Source organism: Cygnus olor, chromosome 1 (assembly GCF_009769625.2).
Source record: "Cygnus olor isolate bCygOlo1 chromosome 1, bCygOlo1.pri.v2, whole genome shotgun sequence".
Classification (NCBI taxonomy): Eukaryota; Metazoa; Chordata; class Aves; order Anseriformes; family Anatidae; genus Cygnus; species Cygnus olor.
This window is the reverse complement of record NC_049169.1, coordinates 78555691-78569868: the sequence shown is the minus strand read 5'-3', so window position 1 is coordinate 78569868 and position 14178 is coordinate 78555691. Positions and strand designations below refer to the sequence as shown.

General features: G+C 36.7%; 1 protein-coding gene across 4 annotated transcripts in view; it reads right to left on the bottom strand.

The window, feature by feature from the left end:
• Positions 1–927: 927 nt before the first annotated feature.
• SLCO1A2 (solute carrier organic anion transporter family member 1A2) overlaps positions 928–14178 on the bottom strand; it is a 54427-nt gene continuing 41176 nt past the window's right edge. For 2 of the 4 annotated variants that reach the window (XM_040565830.1, XM_040565838.1), the window contains 9 exons: positions 13813–13911; positions 13111–13344; positions 10892–11056; positions 8997–9192; positions 7581–7746; positions 6796–6980; positions 6184–6248; positions 5491–5608; positions 928–4609 (listed from right to left, as the gene is read on the bottom strand). In XM_040565830.1, the coding sequence (XP_040421764.1) occupies positions 4462–4609; positions 5491–5608; positions 6184–6248; positions 6796–6980; positions 7581–7746; positions 8997–9192; positions 10892–11056; positions 13111–13344; positions 13813–13911 (1376 nt within the window). In that variant the 3' untranslated portion in view covers positions 928–4461. Of the gene's footprint in view, positions 4610–5490; positions 5609–5694; positions 5773–6183; positions 6249–6795; positions 6981–7580; positions 7747–8996; positions 9193–10891; positions 11057–13110; positions 13345–13812; positions 13912–14178 lie in introns of all 4 variants that reach the window. The other 2 variants (XR_005822167.1, XM_040565847.1) reach the window with 2 other exon arrangements.

Below are 14178 nucleotides of genomic sequence, written 5' to 3'. Positions count from 1 at the left end.
TCACATGCAGACACATCAGCACTGAGCATCTGGTGTTTGCATTCCCTAAGCACCTCTCTTGGAAATGAACAGTCATATGTCACACTTGCAGCATGGAGCCAGTCTTTTCCAACCTTAATGATTCTGTGATTTTAGGGAGTTAGTGAATGGGCTCATCCTGAAGGGATATTAGACATTGCAGTGCCTAAGATTTCACCTTCAAATGCGATCTACTACTTTTTCTCCTGTGATTTAAATCCCTTATAAGAAATCCATGCCATTGCCTCCCTGAACAAAGAAAAAGAGAGGCAATTACCTAGTAATTTTCCATGTTCTCAGAGAAAGCCCTAAACACAATGAAATTTCAAAATCCCAAGCAGCATAACTAGGAACACTTTATGACTAATTAAGAAAGGAAGAAACTAACAACAATTCTGTTAAAAAAAAAAAAAAGTAGCAGTAGCCAAGAACTTGTTGCTGGATATATCCAGTTTTTATCCCATGACCATACTTACATAAAATAAGAAGTTACTCAGAGTTTTTGTATGCCAAATCTCACCCCAAATGCGATCAGGGTGTTCCTCTCTCCACATCCACAGACTGAATTAGCTCCAGGTACTATTAGGTTTGCTTGGACGATAACCTGTAGGGAGGAGGTATCTGCTAAAATTCAACCTGAGGTAGAAAGCATACAGAAACAGCCTACTATTTGCTGAAAAAAAAAAAAAAAAAAAAAAAAAAAAAAAAAAAAACCAACAAAAGAAAATGAATTTGAATTACCAACAAGACGTGCCCAAACCATAATGCTCACATATTCAGAAGCTATACATGTTAACATAGTATGTTCGCATTGTGAACACAAAGCCAGTATTCATATCATAAATCATAAAGCTATGCCCACAACAAAGTTATTGTGCAGTTATGTAGCTTTTGCCACCACACCTCCCTTATGCCCATCAATTAAAATCAACTTGTCAGGTAACATTTTTTTCCCAGTAAGTGAGGAATCCCCTCTCACAATAAATAAATAAATAAATAAATAAAAATAAATAGCTTGAACATAATGCATCATCAGCAATTTTTAATTGTTTACAAAGAGTAGGTTTCAATTCTTATGAGCTATAAGTAACAAGGAGACAATTAAATTTATATAAGACACAATATTTTCCTATATATATATATAAACCTGTTAATAAAGACTTTTAAAATACTGACAGACTTGGCGATAAAATAACTGATGAAATTAAAAATTGATACAGACAGAATAATGTAAATAAAAAAAGAAACATACCCTTCACAAGCACAGATGTATGCTTTTTGTAAAGCATTGGCATTTTTCAGTGGACTGCTGAAATGGATAGTTGCCAGTGGATACTGGCAACTTTGTGGTTTCTTCTTTGAAATTGACAGCTGAGCACCCAATTGTGGTCAAAAAAAAAAAAAAAGCAATGGAACATAAGGAATTACAAAAGGCATTGCATACAAAATGCTAGATAAATATATGTTTGTGTGCCATTGTCTTTAAATTATCTCAAAGATGGTAACATCGGTCACACTGCCAGAAGAGCGTTTGTTTCCCATTGTCAGGCAGCATCTGTATCCAGAACCTTGCCTTCCACTTGGTGGGTTTAAGGATCAAAATTCAACTTGTAGGCACTGACTGAGCTGAAATTTCAGTGATAAAGTATTGTGGTAGTTTGCACTGTGGAATCTCCCTGCCCACCTCCCGGGCACTCAGGAAATCTTACTGTCTATTTTTAACAATTTGATATGGGGCTTAATCAATTCAAACATTCGCATGCTACTATTTTATTAAACAAAACAAACAAACAAACAAATCGTTTACACTTAGAGTTACTTCTATTGGCATTATTCTCATTTGTGGCTTGTGTTACCTACAGTGCTGATGCAAGTTGTGGTGCAAGTAGCAAAGCAAGTAGCCTCTGTTCAAAGGAGTGTCAAAACAATGGCAGCTTGGGGCTCAGTCTTCAAACATCCAACATCGCCTACCTAAACAATAAACATCAATGAGGCCATTCATTTTTAAGTCAAGCACATGCTAAAATGCTTTCCTGAATCGAGGTCACCATGCTCAGAACTTGGAAGGTTCAAGTCTAAGGTTTGGCTTTACATATGAAGGAATAGGTCCAAGAATATTTTTTTAACCTCCCGACCCAATCCCAGGAATGCTTGTTTTACCAGACACAGCATATCATAAAGGTGTTATGATGATTACTTTGGAATGACATGTACTCTCCATTTGCTGGTTTTGCTCTGCAGTAGTAATGTTCCCACCTTTGACGTATGCCAAGAAACCTATCTACCGTCATCATCCTGCCAGCTCTCCAGTCACCACCTTCTAAGTTGGTAAACAGATTGAGTAGCAGGCTAATGATTTCAAAACATCTGTTGAAGGTGGCCTGTAATGCTGCCACATTCTCAAGCAGATGAACTGGAACAATTAAAAAGAAAATGAATGCGTGGACTAAAAGGCTAAATTTAAAACCTGGAGACTTTCCTGTCTGCTTCCTTCCATTTCCAAACACACTGAGTTAACTAGTCCTGACTTTTTGGCAGTAGTCCATTTAAATGGCACAGATTTGTCTACCTAACAAGGCCCTTTTGTGTGCTACAGCTGTGAAACCTCAGTGCACTGTATCTTTTCAGTTTCCCAGGTTACCTTGGCACCAAACTGTGCCAATGCCTTCAAAAGAATTTTACCTCTAGCTTTGGGGGAATTTAATACCCCCAAGGGAGAATGGTGGCTTTCAGTAAGTTCCCCAGGGCAGCAGGAACAATGCTGAAAATCAGCTGTGCTTCAAATATTCAGGAAGCCTCTGGAAGACCTGAGGCATAACAGAGAATTGTATTCTCTGCTCTGCTCTGCTACAGACTGCATCATGTTTTCCTTTTCCATTCCTCTTCCACAGGTTGTAGTATGAGGTGAGGTTGATGACACTGGGTAGTCCAGTCTGGAGAGAAGAGGCCAAGAGGTGACCTCTATGCAACTTCCTGAGGAGGGGAAGCTCAGTGGTAGGTGCTGTCCTCTTCTCTCCAGCAACTGACGATAGAATGCAAGGAAACAGCAGAAACGTACAATTAATTTTAAGAACCTACTGTATTTGAAGAAACTTTAAACTCTGGAGCTAAACTCATGGTCTATGGAAAGAAATTGATCTTCTGTCCTTGATTCTCTGGGGGACATGAAGAAATTCCAAGCACATACACACATGGTGTTATTAAGATACCCTGAAGTAAAACAGAATATAACCTAATGTAATTACTTTGGGGGAAATATAATACTTTAGGGGGAGGAATAATGGGGAGTTCCAACAGTTTTAATAAAAGGGCTTGAGAAGTTCTTGCTTGGCCACTTTCAGACAGACCTAAGTTCCTCTGCACTGGAACCAAACATCCAGCTAAATATGTATGTACTGTACTCAACCAAATAAACAAATAAACACCTAGTGTGATATATACCCTGTCAGCAGGGTTTTCTGTATGGTTTTCTCTAGAGATATTTAGGGTCTTTTCCTGAGATATTTAAGACATCTTAGGGCAATGGCTCACTGATGCTGAACACCAGATGGGTACTACATTCATTATAGCATTATATCTGACAGAAATAAAAGTTGGACAAAGATCAGGATAACTAATGTTTTGTATCATTCAAAGAATAATTTCAGTAGGCATGAGAAGGTATAGGATTTGGCACACAGCAGTGCAATGGGCAAAACACTTGCAAGTATCATTTATCACTCTCAGTGTATAAGTTATTCCCTTCTACTGTGAAAGCAACTGAAGTGACAAATCCTGAAAACTTTTCCTTGTCCATGCTGTATGCAAACCTTAAAACATCATCATAACACAGCATTTAGAAAGTATATATTTTTTATTTTTTATTTGTTGTTATTACTGCAACATTCAGGTCATGCCATAAACCAGGTTCCCAATACATTGACCACCTACACTGTGTAGAATAACAGTCCTTGCCTGAAAAGACTGACAACATAATTATATAAATTCATGGAAAAAAAACAGGTCCACGAAAGCTACAAGTCCTGCCTACAGTCAGTAAGAGAAGCTGTAGCAGAAGCTGTTGGAGAATTCCAGAACAAAATCTGACATCACTGGTGTCAGTTGCAAAACTCACGCTACCTTCAATGAAACCGGGATTGAAAATATGTTTCTGCTTCATAGCCCTTTGCTCAGATGACTTAAACCTGGCATTTCATAAATTTTCATATTTCTGCTCCTTGTACTTTTGCACCAAATACATTTTTCCTGTAACTTTTGTTTATGAACTGATATTCTAGTGAGAATATAATTAGGATATAACCACGTGCAATTCTATTAATCTCTGTCCAAAATTTCACTGATTAAAGTAAGAAATCTTTCACAAGGATACATGCAAAATTTACACTGCAAGGTTGCTTTTTTTTTTTTCACAATATATCCTGCTTTGAAATGCTATATCAATGCTTATTGTCCTTTATTCTGCAATTCTATTGGTGTATTTAACAAGGTTTTGCTTTCAGATTTAAGTTTCTTCTTTAAAATAAAGAGAATTAGTGCACATGGGAAATAGGATACTCCACGTAATATTGCTGGCAGGCCAAGGTAGAGCCACCTGAAATAGAAGATTAGCTTTATTAAACACATGCATTCATGTGAAAATAGCAAAATTAATCAACATACATTCTTTTGTGATAATTGCCCAGCTGCTTTAAAGCTGGTGCTCTGATCCTCTTGGATCTCACAGAAGATGAAAGAGTATGTCAGAGGCAGTGAACTGTCTATTTACATCACCCAACTTCAGGAAAATAATTTAACAAGCAAAGTTAGCTGCCTGGTTCCCTTATGGATTGCTCTCTAGGAGAAAGAGAGAGAGCCCTGAAAAGGGCAGCTTGGACCACCTGAGTAAAACTTCAGGATATTCATATGTTAGCATTCTTCCATAACCAATCTCTACACAGCATTACAAGGAATCAGTCTGAGGCTGTTAGTTCAACAAGATTTTTCTTCAAGATTCCTACAGTGTTTCCTGAAGGACTAAAAAAGGGCATGAAACACAGTATTTTGGACCAAATTCCATCTTGGGTAACTATATCCTACCTAAATTTCTCCTATAATTTAATTCAAATACTATTTCAACCCTTACCGTTTTAAATATACAGTATAGACCGCCATTAAATAGCTGTTATTTTTCCCACGAGGGCTTTTAATTTATTTATTTTTATCAGAATTTAGTGTTTTTAGGTCTGTTCTTTTGAAAGATTGTAAGTGAAAGTAATTATGGTGCCAGAACATTTCTGGTCAAAGGATGTTACAGCATCTGTGGCAAAGGTCACACATGGCAAATAAAGCCAATGTCAAAAAAAAAAGTGTTGTGTCAAATTTCTAACAAAGGAACAGTTTGCCTACTAGAAAAATATGAAGAGCATACAATGGTATTTATATGCATTTAGTAATATAGCAAGGAGGAGAAATTAAATAAAGTAGAAAATATACCTGTATGTGACAATGTTATACATCCTACATGCTCCTTCTCCACCACAAGTCATAGTACCCCACTTCAAGCATGTGGTATCTACCAAAGCTCCAAAATAAATGGGAGATGGAATTCCAGCTAAAAGGGATATTAGCAATGTTTTTGTGAATAACATATTTTTTTCTGATTAGCAGATACACTACAGAACCTATGTTGTTTCTCACCTACTTTTCTGTCCTGTCCTCTTTCAGCATGAACCATGTTTTCTATATTCCTGATGTTCCCTCTTCTTCCTTATCTACCTACCTTAAACAAAAGATTTTATTTCCAGTTGCATGTTTACAATATATACTTTACAATATGGACTGTGATTCCTAGCAAAACTCAACATTTTCTTCTATGAGTGGCAGTAACTGTTGTTTTCAGTGAACAGAACAAGAGCAAAGAAATATAAGATGACTTTGAGATGAGTGCCAGATGTAGTCAGCCTATTCCCCAATATAAATAAATGACAAATGAAAGCTGTTCTAATTTGCAATGCTGCATAGATCCATAATAAATAAATAAACAAATAAATAAATATTTTTTCCTGTTCGTGGACACTCCACAGAAGTAGAATTTTGTGCCATGCTCTTATGGGCCCTGGTGTGATCCGTATCTAACTCTACATCAGATCTAACTATTCTTCTAAAGCGTATTAGAACTTTTCTTACCAAATACTCTCGAAGCTAGTTCATGGATACCCACTCCAAATGACTTTTCTTCAGGTTTTAGAGACCTGTATGGTACATTGAACACTGATTAACAGAGGTGACATTAATAACAAATATTTACCTTTGCTTTTTTCAACCAAAACCTTCATCACATTAGGCCCAAACCACTCTAATTAGTTATCCTCATTAGATGACATTTACTGAAATTCCTTAACTTGGACTGTCAAATCACAAAAGGAAAAGCTATTGTCCCAGTATCATCTACTTGGGCTGAGGCTAGTACAAAGTGTAAGAAGGTAGTTCTGGCTTAATCAGCACCATGATGATGTGGCCAATAAAGAAATAGGTATTACACACCCCTCAGTATCTCAGTGTGTTTTCTCAGTTTCTCAGTTAATTCAGGATTCAGCTGATAGCCAGAAGCAACACCAGTTTATAGAACTGATTAAATTTAGCGTGACACTAAACCTTAACGCAGCACAGAAGTGACGTAAGAGCTTTCTTTTCTTCCTCCGTTTATACACAAACTAACGTATTTTTTAATTCCTGTAAGTATCTGACCTAAGAATAAAAAGTCAGTAGGTTTCCTAACATAAGGACATTTTACTGTACCTTATTAAGACCATGTACCCAGGCATGGCTGCTAAGGAAAAAATGAAGCTGCAGACTAATTGCAGTATTAAAAAGTAATGAAGCATCTTGTCACAGCTTTCTCCTCTGTCACACTGGCCCAGAACTGCAGAGGCATTTTGATATGAAAACTCTGAGGCTGCTACACAGGTACAATTTTCAAATACCTGCCAAAAGAGTGTTTTAATCACACAGACTTGTCAAAACTCACACACTGAGCATGAAATTCACACTTTTAGCACCTAGCTCCCTCTCTTTGGCACCTGAGTGTTACATACATTCAGCACTGCACTGTGAGCTCTCAACCAGTCTGGCAGGCCCAGGTCCACCCATCATCTGGTATGGTATGTAGGGTTAGAAACTAGGAGGGAGCTATGTTCTACAATACCTAGCTATTTGTTTAAATCTATAGGAGAAGAGATGATTAAATCCATGCTATAGAATTTCATTTTGAGTGAAATGTTCTTGTGCACTCAAGTTTCCAACTTGCAATATCTTGAAAATAACTTCTCGCACTATTTTGAGTATTTAAGATTGTTTCAATTATAAGAAGAAAATGAGGCTTCTTCATTATATTCTTTAAACTTGACCTAATTTTCATATTCAGTTTGGAATTTCTTATGCCACTCAATGAATTTTTCCAACTATTTATCACCTTACAAATCCAATTAAATGTACGTGTATGGATATTTATTTCCCTATATTGATATGGCTATTTCACACTTCCTCTATTTCCTAGCTACAGCACAATAGAAAGTATGCTTTACCACACTTTTTCCAGTTCCTCTTGAGGCTTTACACCCAGCAAGACAAGGCGACACATAAGTGATTCCATTCTTTCCACAAACCGGGTCCCAGATTTTAAGTGCGCAATCACAGTCCCTGTTGCAGCCAGCAAGTACAGTACTTTCTGCATATGAAACTTGTTCTATTCTGAAATACGTTTAGAAAATGTTTATTCATTTATTTCAGAAATGAAATAACTCCAGTAACCCTTTGAAATGCTTAATATTCTATTCTAGCTCAAGGGTTGATCCAGGATCCTACTTGCTCCTATCCTGGACTCTTTACTGCAGCACCATGCCTTTCTATCTTTCCATATTATGTTATGTTATATTATGTTATGTTATGTTATATGTTATATCATATCTCATATTATATTATATTATTATATCATAACATATCAAACATTATATCATATTACATTACACTATATTATGTTATCTATTTACAGGTAGGTATGCATACCCGACAGCATTTTTCTCATCTGTGGTATGCACGTTCTTGATTATCCATAAGAGTTATATATAAGCGCATGTACATTTTCCAGACACATGCCACCATGATTAATGGCAGGCTTCAAATCAAGAAACTGTAGATAAAATATCTTCTGATAACTTGATAGAAATCAAATTTCAGTAAACCTGCTTAAATTAAAAAAAGATTTTTGTCCCTCTGTAGTCCTGAAACTGCATTCATGGAATCATAACATCATAGAAACATTAAGGTTGGAAAAGACCTTCAAGGTCATTTGGTCCAACCGTCCCCCTACCACCAATGTCACCCACTAAACCATGTCCCTAAGCAGCAGGCCCAACCTTTCCTTGAACACCCCTAGGGACTGTGACGCCACCACCTCCCTGAGCAACCCGTTCCAATACCTGACTACTCTTTCTGAGAAGAAATGTCTCCTAATTTCCAACCTGAACCTCCCCTGGTGCAACTTGAGGTCATTCCCTCTAGTCCTATCACTAGTTATCTGTGAGAAGAGGCAGACCAGTGGCTCCCCACACCTTTCTTTCAAGTAGTTGCAGAGAGCAATAAGGTCTCCCCTGAACCACCTCTTCTCCAGACTAAACAACCCCAGTTCCTTCATTCATATATGCCTGATTTGATCAACTTCTTATTTTTACCTGCTGTATAATTGAGTGTATAATTATATTAGTCAAATTATTAATATGGATGTGGAATTGTATGAGTCTTGATGTGGATATCTTTTTCAATACACTGTACTGTTTAAAACAGGAACAACAGAAGGTAGACCTACTGTTTCATACAATTAAAGTCTCGATAACTTAGATAACGAAACTAAAATGTACCTATTTTTGTCTTGAAAAACTGTGGAGTTCCTGGCTAATTCTTGACAAGAAAGATCATTCCAGGTTGCGCCTTAAAGAACTTACCCTTCATAGGAAACTGTTAGGCCAGCAACTGGTGAAGTGTCACAGACAGTCCAATAGGCAGCAAAGTAGAGAAGGTATTCCAGTAAAGATACCCAAAATGCTATGTGCGCAGCGTGATAGATATTTATCTTGAATTTCTTCATGAATAGGCCTCCAAAAAAATACCCAACACATATAACTGGTAAGTTGTAAACACCTATTTAAACAAGTTAAATGTCCATGTTAAAAAAAAGAAGAAGAACATCAAAGCTACTCATAAGTGAAGACTGGGTTTGGCAAAGATTCACACAGTGCCCATGACTGAATAATAAAACAGCCAGCAATGGTGCTGTACTAGTTCACTTGAACATCCAGAACATCTGAGGTCAACAGCAGCTGTGAACTGCTTGGAGAACTGGAGGGTTGGACTGAAATGATTCAATAGAAAATTGCAGTCTACAGTTGCAATCTAGTTCCAGCACACACACATATCACACACACACATACACACAAACCAGGGTTTCAGTACGGACTGCCTAGCTAAGAGAGAAACACAAGAGGAAGACATGCACACCTAGGACCACGTCACGGAAAGAAGGAACAGACATCAAGTTTTGGTATGAGATTACTGAATGTACTCTCACTCTTCTTTGCTGTTTGATACTTTATAAAGCAAAAGGTGACTGAAAGACATTCAGGAACTAGTTTTATAGAATGTTGATTCTGTCACTGTCCCTGACTGTTGGTGGACACGGACAGTGTGAGGGAAGGGGAAGACTATTGAATGTGACAGGAGCCTCCAAAAGTACCGTATATTTCAATACAGAAAGCAGCCTGTCTGGAAAAAAAAAAAAAAAAAAAAAAAAAAAAAAAAAACAAGCAAGCAAACAAACACACAACAACAGCAACAGCAACAAAAACAACGACAAACAAAAAACAAACAAACAGAAAAACAGTGCAATGTCAGTGCAACAAAGAAAGGGTGTATGATAGTTTTATGCCGTTGGATGAACAGCTTCAAAATACTGGTAACAGGATAATAGTAATACTCATAAGGTCTGGGACATTCTGTGTTGCATGGTTTAAAGAAATTTTATGGTTAGTGTGAAAGACTACCACTGAGTTAAGGAACAGAAGTATGGCTAGATGTATTTTAAGATGATTCTTCTATAATGATTAGATAAATACTAATCTAATTAAGCCACTGCAGTTAAACAAGAGAACACTGAGAATTTAAGAACTGAAAAAATGGAGCTATAGGAAGGCTCCTACAGTTCTGGGATATTTGCCTTGTACTCCAAGTACTTGTCATTAATATTTGCAAATGTACAACACCTCATTCTCACTCATCAAAAAAAAGACAAGCTGATAAAGAGGCATAAAAAGACAGATATTTGGTCAGTGTTTTCTTTCCATGGAGTTCTGTATATGAAAGAGGATTTTATGGTTTCAGAAGGCCCAAGATCAATATCAGAACAGTGGAGATAATAGAAAGTGTTGAAGATCGCTGGCAATTTTATCTATTCATACATTCAACCCATCTGTGTCTTAAGAGTGCTAGCAGTGTTATTTACATGCACATGAAATCTACTCTCTACTTTATATTTTTAAATCAAGCTAATATAAATATTGATCCCACACACACTCTTGGTGTAAATTAACATAATCTCTTTGAGATGAGTGGTGCAAGTTTGACATCAGCTGAACTTTCTGGGCCAGTTCAAAGATGGGAAGGGGATTATTAAATTCTGCACAGAAAATTAGAATGTCCTTAACAGAAAATGCAGGATTATTTATAATTGTTTTGTAGTGTGGAATCTGTGGAAGCATTTTACCTTAACATGTATATGCGCACATGTACACATGAACATATATATATATATAAATACAGGTAGAACAGAATGAAGCAAACGTACCGATTAAAAAGATGGCATCTGATGCAGATTTTCCAAATTGCTGTTCCAGATATTTAGGCATGAAGGATACCATGCCATTGAAGGCGCTGAACTGTAGCACAGTTATGCATATAAATAACATATAAACTGGGTTGAGAAACAAAGCTTTGAGGAATGGGATGAAATCTGGAATGAAATAATGTAATGAGTTAGTGTAATGCTTTATTAAATGAATCATCCATTGCTCAGTGTCCCTGAAGGGGAAAGAAGGGAACAAGTGTGGTCCCTAACTGGATCAGGCTAATTCTTGTGCTTTGCCAGACACCACAGGTCAAAGATTACTTGCTTAGTCCAGGCTACCCCAACATGTTCTTCTACACAGAGATAACCTCACTCAATTCACACACACATACACACTCACACACATGAGGCTGCTGCTTATAAAAATCACAGTAATAATTTGATAGTAAAAGTTTCAGGAAACATTTTAGCTGTTCAGTGACTGAACTTTGCACTTAAAGATTTGCAGCTGCAGCTACTTCCTCACCATTCCTACCCCTTTCTACCTCACCCTATGCGACAAAGTATTGACCAAAATCCCTTTCCTGCACCTGCCAGGCAAAGAGAGTACAAAGGGGAAGATGTGCAAACACACCAGACACCTGTGACTACATGCCACAGAGACGGGATTTGGTTATTGCTACTGTTAGCAATGGGAAAGAAAATGCCCAAAGAGTGAATTGACTGCAGTTATTCTCACTATACACTCAAAGTCTGCATCTTCCAGTCTTCAGCCAAGTAAAATTCTGAGAAGCTAATTTACACAGGTCTTATCTCCGAGCAATGCCTATTAAGTTAGGATCTGAACCATTAGAAAAAGAACCAAAAACAATTACAATTTCTCTTTGTCTAACATTCTCTATTAATGTGATGAGCTACTGTCAAGAAACTGCAGAAAAACGTAAACTTCTGTAAAACAATGATCATACTTCATTGAAAGCAGGCAGCATTTAGTGCTAATATGTATCTTCCAGAGACAGGGAAACATCGTAGTAGAAGCGGATCTGTATGCAAGACTTTCAAATAATGGGTCAAATATCTGAGACACTATGAATAGGCTGTATTATTTATATATGCCATGCGGTGCATAATCAGAGCTTTCTGAATAAGAAATTAATTTGAACTATAAATGACTTTTTTTCAGCTTGAAATGACAAGACTTCTTAATTCAGGATATTCAGGGAGAGCGGACATTCATTTCAATGCAGGTAAGGACATGATGGTTAAAAGAGGCTCTGAAAGGACTCAGGAGTACTAGGGATCCACAGTCTGAGCTAGGAACCTTTCCTTACCAAAACAGTATTTTATTCGTGGATTCATTTGAGACTATATGGCAGTATAGAAATAAGCTGTGCTTATCAAAACAAAGCTGCAATATTAGCTAATATCTGAGTACTCACTTTGTGTATGATGAATATTCAGGACAGCTTTAAACACCATGGAGAGGTAGATAGTACTTAGTACTTACTTTCTGAAAATGAAGATCTTGTCAAGGGGCCCTGGACTGGTCATACAGAATCATAAGAGTACTCTGAAGAAAGTAACCTTTGACTTTTTTTATATAATTTATAAACTTATGTTTCAACTAGAGCATACAGACACACACACACACACGCAAAGTAAGATAAAAAATAGCTTCCTACAGGTATAGCTTCCCAGGTATATAGATCTGAAAAAAAACATAGATGTGAATGTTGCAAATAGCAACATCAATAAATGTAAGTCAAACAGATCCTTGTTCAATGGGCATTAAATGTTTATGAGTTACTTAAGCATCTGACTATTCCCTTTTGGTCCTTAAGTTGGACTCAAGAAGTGCACGAGATGTGCTGGTTTTCTGCTTTTGTGCACAGTGAATGTGAGGTATAAGCAACTCGTCCAAAGCTCACTAAAGTAAAGTATTCTTAACCAGATTTCAGTGCATTAATCTTCTGTAAGGAAGAAAAGCTTCAGATCTACATACACCTGAAATGCAGGAGGGAGAAAGGGATGAAATCAGATCCTGAATCTATGAAATTAGCTTTCTGCCTCTGCGAAAAGCCATTCTAAATCCTTGCCCAAATTCTTTGTACTACAGAGAGTAGAAAACTAGAGTATGCATTTCATGCCTTGGACCCACTTGTATTACAGAAAAATACACCTTAAGGACAAAACTAAGAAGGAAATAAAATATAACTTACTTTTAGCAATTTCATACATGGTCTCTTTGGCTTCCTTTTTTTCATTTTCTTGCAATAGTACTACCCTCTTTTTACACGTCTCCTCAGGTTCATTGGTTTCTCCTTCCTTCACAAGTGACTTGGGCAAAAACCAAAAAGGTACTCCTGCAAGAAGATTCAGTGCTGCACAAATCAAAATTCCCAGCCACCATGCTCCAACCCAGCGGGTATCAGTATCTGTTATAGTTACATCCCCTAAAATAAACGAATAAACAAATGGCATCTCATGTTAGTTCAGAAACATTTTTTGCTGTCATTGTGTGTTTTCCTAGTCATCTCTGACATGCAATTTATTAAAAGGATTTTAAAGATTCTTAAAATGAATCTGATAGAAGAGAACAAATATTCTCCAGGCTTCTTTCTTAATACTGCTAATTTTTCTGGTAAATTTCAACGTTTTGTGTTAAATTAAGTCTAACCATTTCCTATGTTAATCCAGATGATAGAATCATTCATCAAATAATTTATATGTAAGTCCATTTATGTATGTCTGAACTCGGGCCTTTTATTGGGTTAAATATTATACACAGATTTTCCATTCTAAAAGAAACAACAAGCAAACAAAAATGAATATTCATAATAGCAAAGAAATGCATTTTAGTGCTGGTTAATACACAATTATGCCCACCAGTTTACATAAAAAAGATTTTATATATCCAGTACCTGGATCTACTGATTCCAGATCAACAAACAGTTCTGCACAGAATGATGCCAACAAGAAACCAATGAAGGGGCCAATTATTGTTGCTGTATGTAGACAACCTAGAATATGAAAAGGAGAAAATACACAAAATCAGAACCCAGACATAATTATTTTCTTGAAATTGTTATAAAAGGTTAGGATAGCTTTACTGAATAGACATTTATGGCTAAAAATGGCTTCATTTCAACAAATTCACCTCAACAAATAGTTAAATTACAAGTTCTACACTATCATTATTTCAATAAGGCAGTAGCTCCTTTCTTCTTTCTTCATCACTTTTGTTAATTTTCATGTTAGTTTTTAATTTTCATGTTAGTTTGGTTAGC